The 22,368-nt window shown below is 43.7% G+C and overlaps 3 protein-coding genes across 4 annotated transcripts; 2 read left to right on the top strand and 1 right to left on the bottom strand.

Moving 5' to 3' along the window:
- Positions 1-385: 385 nt before the first annotated feature.
- On the top strand, positions 386-3,383 carry LOC124663981 (probable E3 ubiquitin ligase SUD1). Its single transcript, XM_047201604.1, has 7 exons — positions 386-523; positions 832-1,019; positions 1,106-1,396; positions 1,660-1,817; positions 1,920-2,053; positions 2,135-2,206; positions 2,940-3,383. Exons 1-7 carry the CDS (start codon positions 386-388, stop codon positions 3,381-3,383), a joined length of 1,425 nt encoding a protein of 474 aa, XP_047057560.1.
- A 3,296-nt stretch (positions 3,384-6,679) lies between these two features.
- On the bottom strand, positions 6,680-11,296 carry LOC124663980. Its single transcript, XM_047201603.1, has 14 exons — positions 11,145-11,296; positions 10,052-10,454; positions 9,739-9,915; positions 9,253-9,497; positions 8,914-9,117; positions 8,743-8,835; positions 8,315-8,407; positions 7,887-8,222; positions 7,739-7,798; positions 7,604-7,666; positions 7,433-7,516; positions 7,171-7,287; positions 6,841-7,085; positions 6,680-6,758 (listed from the first exon to the last, which is right to left on the bottom strand). Exons 2-14 carry the CDS (start codon positions 10,452-10,454, stop codon positions 6,680-6,682), a joined length of 2,199 nt encoding a protein of 732 aa, XP_047057559.1. The 5' UTR covers positions 11,145-11,296.
- A 2,729-nt stretch (positions 11,297-14,025) lies between these two features.
- On the top strand, positions 14,026-19,491 carry LOC124665802. 2 transcript variants are annotated; one of them, XR_006990693.1, is made up of 8 exons: positions 14,026-14,061; positions 14,392-16,635; positions 16,730-17,050; positions 17,128-17,224; positions 17,353-18,046; positions 18,501-18,548; positions 18,698-18,786; positions 19,152-19,491. XR_006990693.1 is itself a non-coding variant. In XM_047203175.1 (7 exons), exons 2-6 carry the CDS (start codon positions 14,399-14,401, stop codon positions 18,524-18,526), a joined length of 3,375 nt encoding a protein of 1,124 aa, XP_047059131.1. In that variant the 5' UTR covers positions 14,026-14,061; positions 14,392-14,398; the 3' UTR covers positions 18,527-18,548; positions 19,152-19,491. The 2 variants fall into 2 exon arrangements, 1 of the variants encoding a protein (XP_047059131.1); XM_047203175.1 differs by lacking the exon at positions 18,698-18,786.
- Positions 19,492-22,368: the final 2,877 nt, after the last annotated feature.

Genomic DNA, 22,368 nt, shown 5'->3' with positions numbered 1-22,368 from the left:
GAGCAGGAAGCGCCGGCCGAGCTCCCGCGCCGGTAAAGGCGATCTCTGCGCGAGTTCCTCCCCTGATCTCCGCGCCGGAGGGCCGAGAGCCAAGAGCCCCGCCGCCCCCTTCACCGGCGTCGCGAGCTTAGCCGCCGGCGCCTCGGGGGGCAGCGAGAAGGAGGAGACGGGGGTGGGGAGGGGGTGTGGCGGTGGCTAGGGTTCCGCCCCCTCGGTCGCCAGGAGGAGGCGACGCGAGGAGACGGGACGGGGGCCCTGATTTGTCCCTTTCAATCTGGGAAGGATAATCCTGTTACGCATAGAAGGAGTCTGCTACGCTTCAACATCTTCTATCCTTCAAGTCGGATATGGATTTATATTGTCACTTGGTACAATATTTGCCGGGATGCATACTTTTCATCAGTACTTGAGAGGCGAGCGCCTTGTGATTGCAAATTTCTTCATCCTTGTGATTGCAAATTTCTTCAGAAGTCTACGTGATACATTCTTCAGAGGGTTCATGAAGTTAATAACTGTTGCCAATGTTTCACTTAATCTCATAAGCACAGCTATTATATGCCCATTGTTGTTTGCCTGGTTGCTTGACATCTGCACTTCAAAGATTTTTGGCACAACAATGTCTCAGAGGTTCAGGCATCTGTTTGCCTTCTCTTATGGCTCTACTTCTCTCCAATGGCTTATTGGATGCGCCTTTCTGGATATAGGATCCATATTCTCAAGACTTCATTCCATGCTATTGATCGAATTATGTTTGTGGTCTCATCGTTTTAATAGTGTATATCAATGCAGGTTTCAGGATTATAACCAATGACACTTTGTGTTTGTTACTAGATTTTGTGGCCAGAAGTTGGCTCCCATTTTGCCCACCAGAACATAAACATTCGTGAACCATTCTATGAATTTTATATGAAGAAACTTACTGGTCTTTTTCTTGGCATCACCCTAATTGCTGTGGTCATACTTGTTCCTACTCAAATCGCTGGTCGATTGGCACCTGGGTTGTTCCCAGTAGATATCACGTAAGCATTCCGTTTTTTTTTTTCTCATATGACGTATGTTCCATTTTGGTGGCACAACACCTTATGATAATTTTTGTGATCCGTAGCTACTTCGGTTACCCTACAACGGACACATCGATTTGGCCAGCACTTCAAAACTGTGCAGATCCACTTTGTGGTGTTCTTCTACTGAGATTTCTCATCAGCCATACTCATACACTCATATACCTTCAATGGTCAGTGAAGAAGGTTGTGCAGTATACAGTTCACACTAGACATGCACTTGGCCTGTCAGCTTTGGTGACTGTCTCGTCCAATGGAGCTTCTGGACATTATGCTGGAAGCAGTGTCACACCAAAAGACAAGCATAGTAGCACAAATGATGCTAAGGATAAAAGGTAAATCCCTATAATTGTGTTTAGGTAATATGGTCTAAACTTACTTGGACAAGATTTGCAAAAGTTAGCAAATGGTAGCCGATCTCCGGACCTTTACCAATAGCCCATATGATTTATTTTTCTATTCTCATTGTTGGGTGGCTATACTTGTCTGCTCATTTATTATTTTTCCATTCAATGCATTTAAGTGTTTGCAAACCTAGAGGTGGTGTTCGCACAACTTTTTAGTAGATATAATTACCTTTTGTACATTGTACCAGCAGGAAATCAGTTTCTGTTCATACAATCCTAAATGTGGGGCTTGCATGGTTGACTGTTGTAATATTCAGTTCAGCTGTGCTCATTTTTCCAATCTCAGTTGAGCGCGCCTCTTTGTTCGCCATAAGTCGGCTGCCACTAGCAGGTGGATTGAAATCTAATGGTAATGATTGCTCAGATATGTCATTTGGATTGTTGGACTTCATTCAAAACAGAGCAAACATCTTAATCTCATTTTGGCTTACCTGTTGATATTTTCTCTTAGATCTGCTTGCTTTGGTTGTTGGATTTGGCATCATATCAACTGTTATTGCCGCCTCTAGTGGTTCATTTGCGTACTTGACTTCTGGGAGAACACGCCCTCTAGCTTTGAGTCACTCTGTTATTGTGTTTCTATGGGTGAGCAATCTACTTCAGGTCGTCTCCATGTTTTTTCTATTTTATGCTACAGAAAAATAACTCAAAGCTGTCTGCTTTCAGTTTGTCATTGTTCCCATCCTGATCGGGTTGCTGGTTGATTTATCACTAATATCACCATTCATTGGCATCCAAGTAGCGTCTACCTTGTATCCTCCCACTAGTGTAGCCAATGTCTTTGGTAATTGGCTTCATGGAATAGATGCAAGGTTCAAGTTGCTTCTTAGGGTGGGGGCGCTAGCAGTTATCTGGGCGCTTTGGCTGAGTAGAAATGACAAGATTTTTAATGACAAAAATTTCTCCTTGTTGCAGGTCATCTACAGATGTACAGGGATTTTTCGTTCATGGTTACCTCTTCAGCGCATGGGGAACCAAGACCTATTTACGGAGGTCTGTACACGATTGGAGGCTACGGCGAGGGATACTTTTTCCCTACATGGGTGGCAGCATAGTCTACGGATTGAAGCCCCACCCACACCTTAGGCGTTATATGATTCATCGTTCCGATATGTATTTCGCCTAGATTTTTTAGTTTGGCATCTTTTTTGAACTCGAGACCTCAAAGAAACGGCTGTGTGCATCCTGGTTATGCAGAGGCTGGATGTAATTGCTTTCTCATAAGTAATAAAGCATCCTTTATCAAAAAAAAAAAAAAATTGGGCCTGATGATGATGCTCCAATTCTAGACCTTTTCCACACTTGGTTCCTGGGGTGGTTACTGCTTAAAGTCTGGGTGAAATGGGTGAGTTGCAACTTCTCTTGGTCGCTCTGGGACCTCTTAACCAATACTATTTATACTATATGTACGAAACTTGACGTACTACTATTTAGGTTGAAATATTTAACACTTGGTTTTTATACATTGAAGGTTCATTGGCCCCTAACCCCATTCCTGGCTTATCTAACCATCGAATCACGGGGCTCGAGCCTTACTAAGGCGAAGGTGGGCTGGCCTCCTGGTGTGGTACCTTTGACATGGTTCCTCCGAGATATATTTGTGCCCGTTGCCACTAGACTGCTTGCTGCTTTGGGTGTCCCCTATGTGCTCTCCAAGGGTGTTTTCCCGAGATTTGGTTACTCTACCGCCGCAAACTCAGCGGCGTACCGCCTTGCATGGCTGGGTGATGTTAGCTTCTGCACACTCTGCCGTCTCGCCAAGGTGTTCTGCGTTGGACTCTGCCATCACACCAAGGTGTTCTATGTGGGACTTTGCCATCTCACCAATGTGTTCTATGTTGGACTCTACAATTCTATCAGGGGTGACCCCATTGTCATTGGGCAGAGGCTGGAAGACGTCGCCGACGATCTCTGAAGACCGCGGACTCTGTTTAGCTGGAAAAGTGTCTGGTGGTATTAACAGTTTGTATGCAAACGTGAAGTAGTATATAATATAGATCACATCGTTGATAGGAAGGATTTGGATGAGACAGGATAGACATATACAATTTTCTGGTGGAACTTGCAAATATATATGGATGCAGTTTTCAGCGTGCGAGTACACAGAGGGTTGCCAGTGCGGAGTATATGTGTCGGTCAGTTCATCTCTGAGCCAGATTGAATCGATGTTTGTAAATTGTTTTCCCTATTACGGTGTTGTTACGATTGTTGTATGTAAACTAGATGATGATCGTGCGCGTTGCCGTGCCTGTCCGTCTTTAGACTCGTCTTTAGGAGACAATATAGATATGTTTTGAAATACTAAAAATAAAAACATTTGGTAAACTCTAAACAATTTGAATTACAGTCAATGATTTATCTTGATCACATTCGTAAAAAGATACAAAAAGAAATTTTCAGAGCAAAACATTACAAATCATATTCTCTAAAGGCTCGCATCTTCTACTCTTGCCTAGATTTCAACTCTAATATGGTCACCCTCTGGTGGACTGACTACAGTTCTTGCTTTGCTCAGAACCTGAATGCCAATATGAGGTGCAACATTGAAACTAAAAACGCCCACTTTGCTTTAATGGCTAAATATGAATGTCAATATGAAATGAAATACTGAAACTAAAGATATCTTCACAGTAGAGCAGAGCACAAATCATCATCTCAGAAATATGCTGCAATCGGAACTACTACCTAAGAAATAACGATAGACAATATTTTGTTATTATGCACATAATTATGTCCATCATCCATGAATACCATATGAACGCCAAACTTTCTTTGGTGGACGAGTTTCTTCGTCCAAAGTCTGTTGAATTTTCACGGCCAGATCGGGCCGCGCTTTCCTCAACGTATGCAAGTATCGTGCTTCGGCTTGCTCCAAGCTACGTAGCCGCTGAACCCTACGCTTTTGGGAGTGGCTGAGTCCATCGGGGCACCACCTTGGTCGGTGGTACCTATCCTCTTCTTCATCTTCTGACTCCTCAAAGTCTTCATCTTGAGAGGACTCAGCACGTTTGTTCTGTGACGGGAGAGGTCCTAGACGCTTGAAAACTGAAACTTCTCCTGCGTCCTTCTTCCGGCGTCTACACTCTGTACAGTTGTCGATTGTAGGTAATCGGCTCATCTCTGAGTCCCAACAGTGTTTAAAGAAGGGACAGTCTCAGTGTCTACCCATGTCTTCCTGCTTCCTTGACCTCTCCTTAGCGCGGTGTTCATGTCCTTTGTCGTCTCTGTCATGCCGACGGTACCTTCCTTTGTCTTCATCGGACCGATTGGATCTCTTGTCGTTTCTGTCGTACTGCCGACGTCGGTCATACTGATATTCATATTTGTTGAGGAGATGCGTGGAAAGTGGTTTTTGGTATCGCACGCTTCTCACTTGTTCCTTAGTGAGGTACCGCTTGTCATCATATCGGGGCCGGTCGCGTGGATCGGCCTCCTCCTTTTCCTTTCCGCGGGAGTGACTGCTTTCTTCCTTATCCTTGCCATGGTGGCGTACAGGTCCTGCCATGTTGACATTAAACGAGAAATCCAGTCGACGCCTCGCGGAGTGGTTCGGTTCCACCATGTTGACGCCAGGGAACGGATGGGTGTCCACTTTCATGGCAAACTGTCCGAAGAGCAATCGGCCTTGTTCTATCGCCACTTGGATCTGCTGAAGAAACACCTTGCAGTCATTGGTGGTATGGGTGAACGAGTGATGCCATTTGCAGTACGGCCTCCCGTTCATTTCTTGTGCTGTAGGGATTTTATGGCCTTCGGGTAACTTCAGCTGTTTTTCCTTAAGCAAAAGATCGAAAATCTGCTCAGCCTTGCTCAAATCGAAGTCAAACCCTCTTGGAGGCCCTTGTGGTTTTACCCACTTGCAGGACACGGGGTTTGCCCCCCGAGTCCACTCAGCTACAGCCACCTCCAGGTCCGGTGCAGGATCTTCGGTCTCTTCCATCTCAACCAGACCTACCGGACGCTTGAACTTGTCTTGGTACAATTCAGGGTGCCGCTGCTCATAGGATGTGAGTTTCTGCACCATGTGCGACAATGAACTGTACTCTGCTTGGGAAGTCAGATCCTTGATCGGCGTTGCGAGGCCCAGTACTGCCAGCTCGATCGCTTCCTTCTCAGATAAACGAACCGAATAACATCGGTTCCTGACAGTCCTGAAACGTTGGATGTATTCAGACACTGTTTCTCCCCGCTTCTGCCGCATCTGGGCTAGATCGGCAATGCCAGCTTCGGTAGCGTCTGAATGATATTGCACATGAAACTGCTCCTCTAGCTGCTTCCATGTGCGGACTGAGTTTGGTGGCAACGAGGTGCACCACCCAAAGGCTGATCCCGTGAGAGATTGTCACTACGCCACGACAGAGATCTAGTAACACAGTCATGTGCTACTATAGCTTAGAAAAGGTGTTACTGACCCTCCTAGTAACACCTTTTTTATGTGTTCTTATATGTCGTGTTACTAGGTGTTGTCTTTGTAGCACATAAACAATTGTTCCTATAAGCACATAAAACTGTTACAAGCGTACCGTAGTAACACAAGCTATATGTGTTACCTTAAGTTCTAGTAACATCTTTTTATGACAGTAGTAACACCCTTAGTAACATGTTTTTCTTGCTGTAGTAACACGGTTGGTAACACATATTACCAACTATTGTAACACGATTATTCAAGATTGGGGCGAGCCGATAGGGCCCTAGTAACACAGTTGTAACATTTTTTACTATTAATAGTAACATGTTTTTCTATATATTGTAACATAGCTATTCTTGTTTGTCCCATACTTAGTAACATGTATATCTAGTTGTAGTAACACCTCACGGTTAGTCACAATGTTTAATATGCATTGATTTTCCTTATATGATGCTTGTTTAGAATTCCTTACTTTCGCATTTTATTGATAAATTATTTCGTTAAACTTGTATGTGAAAATGACAAGCATATACCACACTGTGTAATAACAAAAGGATCATACATACAATGAGCAACACGTGCACATGAACTGCATTATGGAGATAAAACCAACGTGTTTCATGTCACTTCATAGCATTCTTAACAATGAACACATAGACGATGCATATTTAAGAAAAAACTACTGCATTTCTCAACATACTAAGCTAACCTATAATACATGAAATACTTAATATCATCGTGACTATGCAAAAACACCAATCATGGTTGCTCCAGTCTGCCCTTCGATATTTCTTAGAACAATCCTACATATTTTCCATCTTCACTCCATCGCTAGACAAAGCATCAATATCAACTCTCAAGTCAACCACTGAACTTCTCAATCTGGAAAGAAAGTTACAGTTATATATGAAAATAAAAATATATCAAAATATTATAACAACAAAACTCTTGAAGGAACATACACATGCTCGAAGGCCGGGCAATTGTTACTCCGGAGGAAAAAGCATCACCGATTGTCACACACTTCTCCCTTTCTCTTACCAAGCGCTCATCTTCGCCAATAGGTTCATCAATTTGCACATGTGTAAATTGTCGGCCCAGCTCAACACCACCAACCAATGTTTTTGAATTACTGTCCAAAATAGTTGCATATGCCACGCGCCTTTTATTTGGGTATATTGAAGATTTCAAAATTACTGCATTACGAATCTACAGTAGGAGCAAAGCCACCATTAATAAGAAAAAGACAAATAACCTGAGACATGGATGCAACAAGAACATACTGTTCATTTACCTCTTCCGAAGGACGACATCTCTTCTTTGAGGACATATGGCTTGGAGTCTTCTTTTGAGTCATTTGTTTGTGCACTCTTCTCGAATTTTCATCCAGATTCTCACCGCTCTTTCTCATCTGCAAAGAAATAAAAATAAAAAGGTTGTAATGTTGAGATTCAGGAAACTAAAGTTGACAATGCATTCTTTTTAATTCCACAAACATTAGATATCATGATTTCTTAATAGATAACCAAGTAGATTTGTCAGCGAATAATCTTTACCTCGTGTTCTTCACGAAAAGGAGGTGTTGGTGATGATTGTCCTTGATATGAGAATTCATTGCTACCCTCGCAGTTAGGATGATGCTTCCATACAATGATAAAGTTAATAAAATAAGTTGCTCACTAAGCGTAATTTCTCAGGTCCACCATAGATTATAGTAATAAATGTACCTTTATTGTATCTTTTGGTCTACTCACCAAGCGTACTTGCTCAGGTCCACTAGCATGAACTCTCTACAAATGTGCAATATTAAGGAAGAGAATTCAAAAAGAAAACTAACACATGCCTGGTACATTAGCAAATACCTTTCTTCTATTTTGTGGTACTTCCAGCTGAGATTCATCATTGCCTTGGCGGAAATTGGCCTAAAGAATTAAAAAGTAGTTTCAGTACATTATTTATGTGAATGTCCAAAAATAAAATTAGCATTGCAATTTTTATAAGACCACATACTTCATCCTGGTTTCTAAATCCTTCAATAATTTGGTCCTGCTCTTCTATGCGTTGGTCCTGCTCTTCTACACGCTGCTTGAGCTTTGCTATTTCCTCCATAACATCACTCTCCCCGGCATGTGATGACCCATTTGTTGTAGTCATATTGATGTTCTTGAGATAGCGTGGTAACCGACCATAAACTTGGTTAGGCACTGGAAGCAAACCCATGCCATGCACTTGTCCAGGCTTTTCTTCCCCCAAAATTGTATGTAAGGCATCACCTTTCCATGCAACTTTTCCATGGTCACTCTGTGCTAGCTCTGGTTCGTTATGTATTAGCTTTTCCAAGTCAGCCTGTAAAAGAAGAATAAGGCAAAGGCATACGCTACTTATTAGATTCAATGTTAACTTCATCTTGTGCAATAATTTAACTTATATTAGCGTACCACATGTTTATTTCTTTCTTCATCTTTTTTTCTATGAGTCGCTAAATAAACCTTCGCTCTATGTGGTTGTTTCTTTTCAGGATCTTCTTGTCGCTGCAAAGCAAGTAGAAAAATATTAAAAATGATGGGGAAAACTATTACACCATTAAAGATACAGAATATAAGCTGTTCATATTGATCAATTGAGAAGAATGGCTGAAATATGACATATGTTCAAATGTAACTAATATACATGGATACAAAAAGTTTTAAAGTCAATACAATTAGATTGATCACGGCTCAGAATATTTTCTTAAGTTTAGCAAAGAATTGGCAGTAAAAGACAGAACCGGCACTATCCAGTTTAACTTGTAAATAGTGTGTGCCTTGGGCGTAATTGGCAAGGCATTGTCCCAGATGTATGATATGTAAAAAAATAGATTACTCACAAGGTCCTCAGCCCAACGAGCATAACTCTTTGTACCAGCTGTATGAGATGTCTTCACGGATGCTCGGCTAATTTTGTTCTTCTCACTAACTGCCTGTTACGATAAAAACATTATGACAATGCAGTACTTAACAACACCACACAGTCCAATAAAAAAAGATCGAAAGCTTACCCTTCCTTCTTTGGATTTCCAATAGTTGACAAGATCACGCCATTGGTCGCTGTCCACATATTCTGGACAAAGCTTATACAGAGCTTTTCTTTTTTTCTTTGCATTAAAGAATTCTTTCTTAAGACCAGCCTTGAATTTTCTCCAATCTCTTCCGATTGTTTTTAATACCCACTTATCCCATTTTGCAGGATACAAGAACTTTGTCTGGATTTTAAGAAATAATGAATAAATGTAATCAGCTAGGTCACCATTGTATTTATATTAGAGCACACGTAGGAAAGTAAAATAGTATGGTAGATAATATAACTCTATTTTTCTTCTCGTGTTATATTGGAATACCTGTACACACTGAAGTATTGTGTCAGCCCCACCATCCTTCTTGACATTACGCCAATCCTTTTTGTCAAGTGGGCAATAGCCCCCAAGTCTAGCTATTGTGCCAAGAAACTTCCCTAGGACTCCACCTTCGTCCCCAATAGGCTGGCCAAGATTATTACATTTTACAACTATGCGTGCTCCATCTGGCATGTTCCAAACAGCTGGCAGGGAATGTGCTCCACGTTTGTCAACAGCTTTACCATCACCTAGCATTTTGGTTTACATAAGTATTAATTAAATTAAGGAAACAAATCAACCTAAGTACTTCAAAAACATCGAACAAGTAAGGAAAGTTAGCCTACTAATGAATTGATCAAGAGCATGAATCTATGATGACAAATTCCATTCTCGGGTGTGATTGTGTGTATTCAGATTAATTAAAAAAAATGGATAAATGTATACAGAGCTAGGCAGGTTAATTAAGTGGAAGCCAACTTAGTATCATACCAGTCCTATTATCGAGGTTGTCATCTCGCTCAGTAAGATGATCCTCGTTATCTTCCAATTCATGTATCTCAAGCAACTCACGTGATGACCGAGATTGCTCACTATTGGCGAAGTCTCCATTGGCGTACTGAGCACGGCTCTGAACCACATTCAATCTTTTTGATTTACGCACCATTGCTGCAATTAATTCATACAACATTTACCCGTTATTTGCAAGTATAGATACAAAAGTGATCTAGGCTAAACATGAAAATAGACTGCAAGCTAAACTCTACAGAAACAAAGTAGTAGTTGAGCTTAAGTGTGTAATTACTTTGTGACTTGCTTGTCCTAGTTTGTGTTGCTCCTTCAGGGAAGGCATCCTCCTCCTCAAAGCTTGTAATGGGTCCATCATCCTCACCCTGAGGTTCTGATGGAGCAACATCAATGTTGGCCCTCTCCTTATACACGTACAGCTGTACCCTCTTCTCCTTATTGTGCTCAGTTATCATTTTCCTCACATGAGTGTCGTTATCGATGTGTACTAGATGGCCCTTGCCGCGAGGGTATTTCTTCCTGTAGTAGAGGTAATCAATCCCCGAGAAGCCAACACCTTCAATCAAGTTGACCAAGTCATAAAAGGAGATATTGGTCCTGTCCATTGATGCTTCAAGAACTTTATGATTTTTATTCTCATCTTCATAGTACAAGTTAATGTTCCAAATTTCCATGGCCATCTACAGTAACATGGATGTAAGAAATATCAGAACCAAACAAATCTTAGAATGAATAGCACTAGTAGCTTCTGGAGAGAATCAAATCAAAGACATATATGAAACCATGTACTGATTTAAGAATAGTTGCACAGTCATAATCATTGATAACACATTGGGAACGGAAATAACCGTGCAATCATAAAATAAGATATGCATGCTCATTTCTAAAAGAGAGTAGAAATAAAAAAGAATAATAACGTGGCAGTGATAAAATAAAAACAAGAAACTAAGGGTGTTCAATTAGTTGATCTGGGGCGCCACTATATGTAAAAGAGAAACTCTTGTGTCATCTAGAGTTACACACAGTATCTTTTTAACCAAAGAGAAACAGAGAGTCCCATATACAAATTAATTTATCATTCATATAAGACCAGAAGGCTGGTGAGGGTACAGCAAAAGAAATATACAATGAAACTTAGGAGGACATCAACGATGCAATTAGCTGAGGGGACGGATCAAACGAGAAAAGAAGAGGCTATTCTGTCTGTCCATTGTGTAATACGTTTCTGAACAAGGGAGAAAAGAACAGGCATTCACATATATTATTGAGATTACGGAGTGCATTCACCTAGGAATTGGGACCACTGAGGGGTTTGGGGGTCTTGAGATCTGGAGGCAAATCAGCAAAGGACACACTACCTCCGTATTTACCTGCGAGATGTAGCCGTGAAGCTTTGTGCTCTTGCCGGCGGCGGTGAACCAGGCCGATGCAGATGCCAATTGATTTGTGTGCTGAGTAATGGGGGGCGGGCGCTTAGGGGAAAGGCCAGGAGGTCAACGATGCCATCGCTGGAGATGTGGAGTGGAGGGCGGCGCGGTTATGTCGATGGCGGCGAGGCTGAGGTGGGTATAAATTTGGGCTTTTTGTTAAGGTAATTGGAGGGAATATATTTTACATTACCGCGCGTCAACAAATTTACATTAGCGTCAAATATTTTGCCCCGCGGAAGGAGTCAGCGGGAAAATTTTACAGAGCCAATTTCTCGCCGCGCATAATTTTATTCCCTTTTAGGTTTTTAGGTTAAGAAGGAAATTTCCAACTATTAGATAGATTATATTTACCTCCATTTTAAAATATAAGTTTATTTAAAAGATAAGAGCATATCCAGTCGCGTCCCCCAAACCGCGCCGGATTGAGCGTTTGGGGGACGTGTTTCGTTCGTGCCGCGTTTGGGGGACGTCGCTCCCCAGTCGCGTCCCCCAAACAAAATTTTGGAAATTTTAAACTTAACGAGATTCGATTAAGATTCGTCCAAACTTACATAGATTCGAACGAAATTTGACTAAATTTAAACTAAACCTAATCTAGAACCACTTGCTACGGCCGGAGGCGTCGTAGTACTGCTGGAAGTTGTACATGGCGTCGGTGACGACCTCCTGCTTGACGCGCTCCTCGACGGGCTCGTCCTTCACCAAGCCGCTTGCGACGTTTCCTCCGGCTGCGACGTTTCCTCCGACTCCTCCTTCACCTCCGGCAGCAGCGCCGCCTACGACGTTTCCTCCGGCTCCTCCTTCACCTCCGGCTTCGGGATGAGGAGGGCGCCGCCGCGCCTCCCTTGCTGACGCCGGCTGCCGCTGCCGCTGCCGCCACGCCTCGTGTTGACGGGTGTCGTCGGCTCCTCCTTGACCTCCCGTTTGGGGACAGTGTAGGGCGCCGACCGGTACGACGAGGACGGCGTCGATCGCGCCGGTCCTGAGGAAGAAGAGTGCGAGGAGGACGAGTACGTCGTCCTCCTTGGCTGCCATTGAGGAGACGGCGGCGGTGACGACGGCATCTCCAACCTTGGAGCGCCGTTGCGGATGCCGCGGATGACGTTCTCGAGGGTGCGCCCCGGAACGCCCCAGAACAGGGCGCGGCCATCCTTGTTCCAGCTGTTGGGGCCGCCGACGAGGCCGTCGGTGCTGTACATCTCGACGTCGTACTTCGCCTTGAAGTATGTCGTCCACCAGGTGCCGTTGTCGTCGACCGCCCACGTTGGATCCAACCGCTCCTCGGCGGTGAGTTGAGCCCGCCGGGCCTTGATGGCGTCCCTCCATTGGTCCGAGCCCGGCTTCGGCGGCGGCGGGACGCCAATGCCGTTCACGGCCATCTTCCGGCCGCCGGCCGCTTGGCAGCCGCATGTCCGGCGGGGCTCGGATACCGGGCGTGGCTGCAGCGCCCACGCCTCCGCCACGGTGAGGCTGCCGCGGCCGAAGCCGTTCGCCGCGGCGATCTTGCGGGAGGAAGAGCTCGACATTTTTTTGGAGCGGCGGAGGAGAAGATCGGGGAGGGGGGAGGCGGCGGCGACAAGAAGGTTTGTGAGCGGCGAGAACTGCAGGGCGTCTTAAAACAGCGGCGGCAGCGGGTGGTTGCACGCAATAACGCCGGCGCGGACGGCCACGCGGCCTTCCACGACGAGATGCGTCCCTGCGTCGCCTGGGAAAACAGGGAGGCCATTAACGTCGCTTGACCAAAGGTAGGCGACGGGGTTTTAGCCTTCCGAGCCGCTGACGGGTCGGGCCCGTGTCGGTTCGCCTCGCTTTTCGTTGTGTCCGGCGTGCCCGGAGCGTCCCCTGTGGGACGGGGACGGGCTCGGGGCGCCGGATACCGTATCGGGGCGCGCCGGACGAAAATGGGCTTTGGGGGACGGTTTGGGGGACGCGACTGGAGATGCTCTAAGAGCATCTCTAGCGGAGTTCGAAAAGCGCGAACTGAAAAGCTTCACTTCAGTCTCGCCAAAAACAAGTTTCCAGCGAATTTGGAGGTGGCGCAGCACAGAACCCGTAAATCGGAACTGAAAAACTTGAAATTGAAATTTCGCGGCAGTATTGTTCATCGCAATATAAGTTCGACGATGGAATTCATATTCATACATACATAATTTACACGCGCCTCGGGGTACGTACCGGGGCCGGGGTGGCAGACGACGGCGAGGCGGAGGACGGCGGAGGAGGACGCGGCCTACTCGGATTCGAGGTCCAGGATCTCCTGCTTGACACGGCGGACGCGAGCCTCCCTCTGCGACACCTCGTGCAGGCGCACCTGCCGAAAGGCCTTTGGGATGCACGGCTGAGAACGTTTTTTTGTCCAGCGCGTCCAAATACCTTTGGGGGACGGTTTGGGGACGCGACTGGGGACGCTCTCAAACTGCAATACAAAGTTTTTTTAAACATAAAAAACTAACCTTTTTCTAGAAAAAGATAAGAATATTGTATCTGGTTGACATCTTAATACTCAGGGCACCATCCTCACCTGCCGCCGCCCGCCGATTGGAAAATAACTAAAAAGTCGAGTACAAAGCCCCTTCGATTGGAAATCCAACAAGTTGACTTCGATTTGTTTTCTTCCGTCCCCAAACTAATTAACACAAACTCAGGGCACCATCCTCACCGGCCGCCGCCCGCCGCCCACATCATCCTCCCAGGTGGACTCTCCCAGCCGTGGCTCGGTGGAGTCTAACACCGCTGTGTCTACTCTCCCTGCATTGTATCCGTTTTCGTCGCCATCGGCGAGATCCCAGGGCGCGTGCCGCTCGCTCGTGCCCGCTGTCAACGACGCCCAGCGCCCCGTCCAGGAGATCTAGCGAAGGTGTGTGTACTGTTATACATAATTTTTTACTCAGATTAATGTTGATTGATCATGGTTTTTTTAGGGAGATTTGAACATGCTAGTTGCATATTAGAATCTGCACTTTGAGTGCCGCGCGCAAATCGACTTGGGCACAACTGCCAGAATTGCTCTCCTCAATCCGCTTCTTTTCAAAGATCCCAATATGAATGCCATAAGTAGTCCAAGATTTTCCACGGTTCTGTTTTATTACCTTTTTGGATTTTGGCACAACACTGTTATTTGTATGCTAGTTGGAACTACACGTTGACAATTTCAATTGCAATAATGATTTTCAATATTTTAACACAGTGAATCTATGGATTTAGAAGCTATTAAGAGGCTGCTGCGATCACCTAGACCAAGTGATGAATACTTGGCTGGGGTAAAAGGTTTTCTTGATTTTGCATACATGGGAAAAAAGGCAGATACCAAGATTCATTGCCCATGTGTTAAATGTGTCAATAGATTTTTACTGAAACGGGATGATGTATATGGTCATTTGGTATGTGATGGAATGCTACTTGGATATACTGTCTGGGGTTGTCATGGTGAAACTGCAGCATACATCAGCGCCAACAAGCGGAAACGGTCAAAAGGAGAAAGAAAAAACTTAAACTCTAATATGCACCAGCTAGTTCATGATGCATTCGGGAATGTAGATAATGAACCTCCAGTAAATGACCGCGATGGTCCAAATCGTCTAGAACCTGGACCAGATTCTGAAACCCAAGCTTTCTTTGACTTGTTGGGAGGTGAAGATGTACCTTTGTGGAAAGGGTGTGAACTATCAAAACTTTCTTTCCTTGTACTTCTGTTCAACATAAAATCGACTAACAAGTGGAGTAATAAATCTTTAAATGACTTGCTAGCAGTTCTGCAACAAGCAATTCCCAATGGTAAGAAGTTACCTAGAACTTTTGCGGAGGCTAAGAAGATCATCGGGAAGCTTGGGCTTAGTTACGAGAGAATTCATGTTTGTGAACAAGATTGTCAGCTTTTTTGGAAAGAGAAGGAAAGTGATGACTTCTGCTCTATATGTGGAAAATCAAGGTGGAAGAACACACCAGATAAGACCACACTAACAAAGAAAGAAAGAAGAAAGGCAAGCCCTAAGAAGGTGTTACGGTACTTTCCAATTAAGCCGCGGCTTAAGAGACTTTTTATGCACAAAGAAACCGCTGCAGCATTACGGTGGCATGATGAGGAACGCACAAAGGATGGTGCATTGCGACATCCAGCTGATTCAGAGGCATGGAAACACATTGACTCTAAGCATCCACACATTGCAGCAGATCCTCGAAACATTAGATTTGCAATGGCGACTGATGGGTTCAATCCGTTTGGGATGATGAGTTCGAAACATAGTTGTTGGCCTGTTGTCCTTATACCATATAACCTTCCACCTTGGTTATGTATGAAGGCATCTTCAATTATGCTTACCCTGCTTATTCCTGGCCCATCTTACCCTGGAAAGAACTTTCATGTATTTATGAAGCCAGTTTATGAGGAACTAGCTGAGCTCTTTCTAGTAGGAACACGGACATATGATGCATCTCGAGATGAGATGTTTGATCTTTATGCTGTTTTATTGTATACTGTGAGCGACTACCCCGGGCTAGCGATTGTTGCAGGATATAGTATCAGTAGTGACTTTGGTTGTTTTCCATGTCGCGATGAAACATGGTCTAAACGCCTCCAACATGGGCAGAAGTACTGTTACATGGGGCATCGCCGGTTTCTACCTCCAGATCATGAGTTCCGTTTTGATGCCAATTCATTTGATGGGTCTGAAGAACATAGAGCAGCACCCATTGCTTATGCTCAGACTGCAATTCTTGACAAGATAAAATCAGTTAAGGACTTTGAGAAATCCAAAACCTGGAAGTGTGAAAGCGGCTTGTTCTCTTTGCCCTATTGGGACACCAATTTACTCCGTCACAATCTAGATATCATGCATATTGAGAAGAACGTATGTGAGAATATATATGGGACACTTCTAGGCATAGATGGCAAGTCTAAGGATAATTTGAAAGCACGTCTGGACCTAGAACAAATGAACATTAGGAAAGAGCTGCATCCACAAAAAAAACCTAATAATAAATATTATTTGCCTGCTGCTTCTTATAACATGTCTAAAAAAGGGAAGCAACAATGTTGCAAAGTTCTGCATGATATAAGAGTTTCAGATGGGTTCTCGGGAAACATATCAAGATGTGTAAACGTTCCTCAAGGGAAAATTTCGGGTCTTAAAAGTCATGACTGTCATATTCTAATCCAACAACTTCTGCCACTTGCTCTACGATATCTACTCCCAGATAATGTTACTTCTGTGTTGTTTGATCTATTCGGATATTTTAGAGAAGTGAGTGCAAAAGTTCTTTACATTGAAGATCTCGAGAAATTGGAGGAGAGAATCGTAATGACGTTATGTCGTATGGAAATGATATTCCCGCCAGGATTTTTTACTGTTATGGTGCATTTGGTTATTCATCTAGCAACTGAGGCAAAAATAGGTGGTCCAGTTTGCTACCGTTCGATGTGGTTTACGGAAAGGTATGCTAGCTTCTCATAATGGGGATGCATTTGCTGTCTGTGTAGAAAAATATTATTTAACTAATTTCTTCCTTTTGTTTTTTTGTTTATGTAGGTACCTAGGTAAGCTGAAATCAAATGTTCGCAATAAAGCTCATCCCGAAGGATCTATAGCTGAAGCATATTTGGCAGATGAGTGCATGACATTCTGTTCAAGATATATTGTTGGTTTTGAAACCAAACATAACTTGACTTCACGGAACGAAGATAGTGAGGAGTTGGTTGGGCATTGTGACGTTACACGAAGATCAACTTTATTTCCTCATGCTGGCAACCCACTTGGAAAGCCTGGGAATTTTGTTTTAAGGGGTCTAGATAAAGTACAAGCTCACAGATATGTATTGTTCAATTGTTCTGATGTGAACTCATACCTTAGGTAATCCTTTAGCTTCTAGATTATTAATAAGTAGCTTTTCCTACCTAATTAGACATTTTTCGCAAATTACTCTGCAGAGCTCATGCTGATGAGATCACGCACAGACGCAATGTAAACCTAGATACTATCGAGAGGACCCAGAACGAGAAGTTCCACGAATGGTTCCGAGCTCATGTAAGTGCCATATTCTGCATGCTCTACATGTACCACTACATTTATTTCCAATATGCTTCTAAGTGCCATATTCTGCATGCTCTACATGTACCACTACATTGATTTCCAATATGCTTCTAAATATGCAGATCAAGAAATTGGAGGAGGAAAATGGCATCAATAGTATTAAAAATGATATTAGATGGCTGGCTCGGGGCCCAGTTCATGCAGCAAGAAGATATCGTGCTTTCAACTCCCGAGGCTTTCGTTTTAGGCCTAAACGCTTGGATAAAAAAACACAGAATAGTGGAGTCATGGTAACTGCAAAAACATCTCGATATTCTACAACAGGGAATGCAAATCCAGTTTTACGTGATGTGACGTACTATGGGAGGATAATTGATATTATCGAGATGAACTATTCTGGGCAATTTTCAGTGGTGTTGTTTAAATGTGAATGGGTTGATGTATTTTCTGAAGAAGGAATACAGAAAGACAAGTACGGTTACACACTTGTCAACTTCTCACGTCTGATACACAAAGGAGATAAAATTGAGCACGAGCCTTTTATTTTCCCTAACCAGGCAGATCAAGTGTTCTATGTGGAAGATGAACATAACCCAGGTTGGTCCGTCGTAATGAAGCAGCCAAAGCCTAGAGATGTGTATGACATTTCCATTGAAAGGGCCGCTGACACAGAAATGGAGCCATTCCATGTTTCACACCTTGGGGAGATGTTTAAAAGAAAAAACAATGACAAACATTGGGTTAGAACAGACGTCGAGGGGACATTAGTGGATGCTAATATTGCTTCAAGCAAGGAAGAAGGTCATAACCATGAAGGTATGTGCTACAGACCATGAAGGCTACATGCGGAATACCTATAGTAGAATTATGTCCTTTTGCTTCCTTCCAACATTATACATGAGCCTTTTAGCACTCGTGCCATTTATAGTAGCGCTATATCCACTGTGTATCTTTTCTCTTTGATATAATTTATTTTCTTGAGTTTTCCACTATAATATGGTATGTGCATGATAGCTAAGCTGATCTGGGTTGTAACGTAACAATTATCGCTGCGAGCTCCATTTTGTTCTGTTATTTCCTTCCCTTCAGTTTGTATTGTCTAGCTACAATGACTAGATACATAAGTCCCATTGGCTTGCAGATTGTTATGTTTGGGCTGCAAGGTAGCAATAGTTGACATTCTTGTAGTCACTGCACTATGTGAATTCACTTGGTACAGGATTTAAATTGAAGTTAAAAGTTCTAATTCGTTTTCAATTCTTCTACACAGGTTGTGATGAAGAAGCAGAAACCTAATTCTAAGAAGAGGAAGCAAAAGGTCATTTCCCATTTCTTTGTCTTTTGCCTAATTATTGAGTTTCTTTCATAGTCTTTCAATTCTGTGAAGGAGGATGCGACTCTCTTTTCATCTCATTCTGGTGTGAGGCTATTATGTGTAATACACACTTTACTTTCTTCCTTTTTCAGATTTAGGAACATATTTATTTCAAAAATATTACAAGATTTGCATAGATGCACTTACCAGATATATTTGATGTATTTGCAAGTAGCAACAGGTATAACCTGGAGGAAAATGTTTTCCTGATTAGAGTTCAGTTTGAACATTTTTTTTTTTGGCTAGGTGTTCTATATTTTGTTGACTGTTTACTCTTGATTAGCAGCATATAAACACTTGAAAGATGACCGTTTTTTGCTGATGATCATCATTAGCAGTATATAAAACACTTGAAGATGCCTACTTTTGGATTAGCTAACTAACTTTTCTTGCCACTGCCATCACCCGTTCCATCCAAATTAATGTGAACGAATTTTTGCGCCTAACTTGTAACTGTCAAGATTGCCTTTATAGTTTTTACCGTTTAAGTATGCATCAATCTTGGCAAGTTTTGAAGATAATTCATATTCTCTTTTTTGTTATTAGCTTATTCTCATTCAAGGTGAAGAAGCAACCTCCATGTTAAGAAACAAGGATGTCAAGCTGACGTTGATCTTGAAGAAATAAGTAAAGTTGAAGCAGTCATCAAAGCTCGTCATTACAATCTTGCCAAATTTTCACCCGAAGTTTGATGTGTTGTTGTCTGTACTGAATTGTTCATACAGACACTAGAATCACGTATAGGTCACATGTTGACTAAGTACATTTATACCCTTTTATTTCGTCTGATTTTTTGTTCTGCCAATACTTCTTAGTCCATGTACCATTTTGTTCAATTGCACTGAACCGGTTGAGCCATACAATTAAACCTGAGATTGGTTTAGGTAAACGGTGGTGTTGGTTCAGTTTTGCGCCGTGGGCTTATTTGGTTCAGGTGTAATTGGGCTGACCTTGATAAAAGTTTGGTTTAGTTTGGTTTCCTGTACAAAAAATGTGTGTATAGTTAGGCTCTGGTCTGAATAGGTTCGGTTCCAAACAAGTCAGAACCATGGTTTACATCCGCTTTGACAATCAGTTACTAGGCATGCATCCAATCTCTGCCATGTCTGTGCGACTGCGGCCACTGCTCGCGCTAGACTCTCTGACCGTGTGCACCGCTCGCTAGCATCGTCGACCGCCGCTGCTCTTGCTAGGCTCGCCGAGCCCGCGCACAGCTCGCTGATGCAGTTTGTGTCTGCCACCGCTACTTGCGCTAGTCCCGCCAGCCCGGCCCGGCCTTTTTGACCATAGGCCTTTTTGACCATAGAGATCGCCAACATTTGTCCCTCTTATTTCTTTATATGTGAAACACTCTTGTTTAAGGAAAAGTAAATTAGTATCACAAATGTTGCAGAAACTAAATCATGGCGATGTTTAGAAATTTGTTAATGGTGTTGCTTATCTCACTTTCAAAATTGACAACAATGTTTGAAGACGGGTAAAACCATTGGTTGAGACTCGAACCAAATACCAATATGTAGACAACGAAACTTCGTACGAATCTCTGGGCGGGTCAGCTAAAGCGCACTAGATTTTTTTTAGTGTCAGGAAGTCTTCGAGCTATCCTAAAAAGGAGAAGGACTAGCGATTCAGAAGTAATTTTTTCATAGGTCCGCTCGTGGGGCGTGTCTGGGTGAAACAATAAACATCTAACTCTTTTTTGCATTGCTTTGCTAGTGTGCAAGTGCTAATGGGTTGGATTTGGCCAAAATTCTAGGCAGGCCATGGCCCAGTTAGGCCCCAACGTACCTACGCTAGTCTATAGACAAGTAAGATATCAACTACAATTGTTCTACTATATATTTGCTATAAAAGGAACACTACTACTAGTTTGTTGTCATTTTGGTTATAGCATATAATTTTGCACCCTATGTGTTACAAACTTGTAACATTATATTCCTCCCGAGCTATGTGTTACAACCTAGTAACACAATTTCGATCTTTGAAAATTATGTGTTACTACCTTGTAACACCTTCAATCATGTGTTACAACTTTGTAACACTCTTCGCTTATCCCATAATTTGTGTTACAAATTTATGATGGACACAATTGGTGTGTTACTGGGATTTTATGGAGTAACACAATTTTTCTTGTGTTACTGGTATGTGTTACCTAACCTCTGTCTTGTTGTAGTGTGTGCGAAAAACCTCACACGTAACGGGTCTGATACTGAAATCAAGCCCAGCTGTGCCAAATATCGGCTTACGTGCTCTATTGAGCTAGATCCTTCTGCTCCATTGAATTTTGAGAATTCAGGGAGCCGATACTTGGGTGGCAGCGGGATCAGGTCATACTCGTCAGGGTACGGCTTGGAATAGTCGATTGTTTTCCTCTTCGGCCAGATGCCGAACTGATCTCTCAAGATGGTGTTGATCTGTTCCATTGTATTAGCTGTAGGGACCGAGCCTTCATGACTCGTTCCAGTAGCATATTTTGCCAACCATGCTTGTTTGTCAGCGTCTGCTCCAGAAACCCCTGTTGGTGCAATCTGGTTTGTGCGCGCCAAGGCATTGCAGTCCGGCACATATGTGCACATGTATCCATGTGGGATCTCCTTAGGCGGCTCATATAGGAGCCGGCAATCGCTAGGATCGCCTCCAACCTTGTAGACGACGTACGCCGGTGAACCCGGCGGCTCCGGTCTTGCAAGCGCGAATGGTAGCGGCGGTCCGATGCGGAGCGGTACCTCTCCCTGGTGAGTCCCTAGGGTAGGTCCTGACGGGGAGTATTGATGCTTCATGATTTCATGCACCACACGGACCGCGACGCGCTCGAGAGTGTTCACCGAGGCTTTCGAGTAGCGGTGTAGAGAATGAGCCGCCATGTAGTTGATTTCCGGCGCGAGCTGCGGTACGTTCTTCCGAAGGGGTAGACAGGTCCACTCCGTCAAGAACACCTTCAGGGGAGAACCCCTTCCACCTTACGCCATGTGAACGGGTCCTCACGAAGGAGCCGATGAGATCGGCTTCCAAGATGGATTTCATCTCATCATACTTCTTCTTCTGCTCTTCTGGTAGATCTGCGTACGTGACTGGTTTGCCAACCACCTCCTCCGCAGCTTTTGACATGGTTGCTGCAGATGTCGATGTTGTTGTTGTTGCAGAAGGTCCCACCGGGCGTGCCAGAATGTGTTGCGGTCAAAAACCCACCGGCGAGTATCGACGGGCAACACGGTGAGAGCCGGGAGGCTCCCGGGATTGCGGTTGACCCTGGTCCCTCGGGCGACGGCCCGCAATGCCTTCTGGCACACGTCCTGGTGCTTACGAGGGCGTGCCACCTGACCTATACCTGGTCAGGAAGGTGATGGATTGCTTCGACTAGTTTCCTGCATGGCAAACACGTAAACATTAAATACGAGCCCCGATCGGCTCTTAAGTTGTTCTGTGGATCGGCTCCAAGAGCCGATTGCCCCATGGTTCATGTTAGATTTATAAGGACATGGGGATCATGCTTTATCAGTATTAAGCTAAACTAATCTACGATAGTCTAGGGTTTTCACCGTATAATCGGAACATCCTATGCGTAATTGAGCCTAGCAGATACGTAAGATGATGGAAAACCAGCCCTAAAGAGGCGTAAAAACCAACGTGAAGTTGATCCCCGGAACAATCCCTCTAGAGCTTAATAAACCACACCTTACGCACTACCGGATCCTTCAACCCATTTATAAGGCCTAACCATACGGATATCAAACCAATCCTTGAAGAACAAGGAGCAACTATA

This window comes from Lolium rigidum, chromosome 6 (assembly GCF_022539505.1).
Source record: "Lolium rigidum isolate FL_2022 chromosome 6, APGP_CSIRO_Lrig_0.1, whole genome shotgun sequence".
NCBI classification, from domain to species: domain Eukaryota; kingdom Viridiplantae; phylum Streptophyta; class Magnoliopsida; order Poales; family Poaceae; genus Lolium; species Lolium rigidum.
This window is presented reverse-complemented; position numbering and strand designations above follow the sequence as displayed.

Excerpts from the sequence above, each read along its gene's own strand:
- LOC124663981 (XM_047201604.1), top strand. The coding sequence starts at position 386 with ATGCATACTTTTCATCAGTACTTGAGAGGCGAGCGCCTTGTGATTGCA. Across the intron at positions 524-831 it reads AGTTAATAACTGTTGCCAAT|ATTTTGTGGCCAGAAGTTGG; the intron begins GTTTCACTTAAT and ends GTTTGTTACTAG. Across the intron at positions 1,020-1,105 it reads TTGTTCCCAGTAGATATCAC|CTACTTCGGTTACCCTACAA; the intron begins GTAAGCATTCCG and ends TGTGATCCGTAG.
- LOC124663980 (XM_047201603.1), bottom strand. The coding sequence starts at position 10,454 with ATGGCCATGGAAATTTGGAACATTAACTTGTACTATGAAGATGAGAAT. Across the intron at positions 8,408-8,742 it reads CTCGTTGGGCTGAGGACCTT|CGACAAGAAGATCCTGAAAA; the intron begins GTGAGTAATCTA and ends CTTGCTTTGCAG. Across the intron at positions 6,759-6,840 it reads ATTGCCCGGCCTTCGAGCAT|ATTGAGAAGTTCAGTGGTTG; the intron begins GTGTATGTTCCT and ends CTTTCTTTCCAG.
- LOC124665802 (XM_047203175.1), top strand. The coding sequence starts at position 14,399 with ATGGATTTAGAAGCTATTAAGAGGCTGCTGCGATCACCTAGACCAAGT. Across the intron at positions 17,225-17,352 it reads ACGAATGGTTCCGAGCTCAT|ATCAAGAAATTGGAGGAGGA; the intron begins GTAAGTGCCATA and ends CTAAATATGCAG. Across the intron at positions 18,047-18,500 it reads AGAAGGTCATAACCATGAAG|GTTGTGATGAAGAAGCAGAA; the intron begins GTATGTGCTACA and ends TCTTCTACACAG.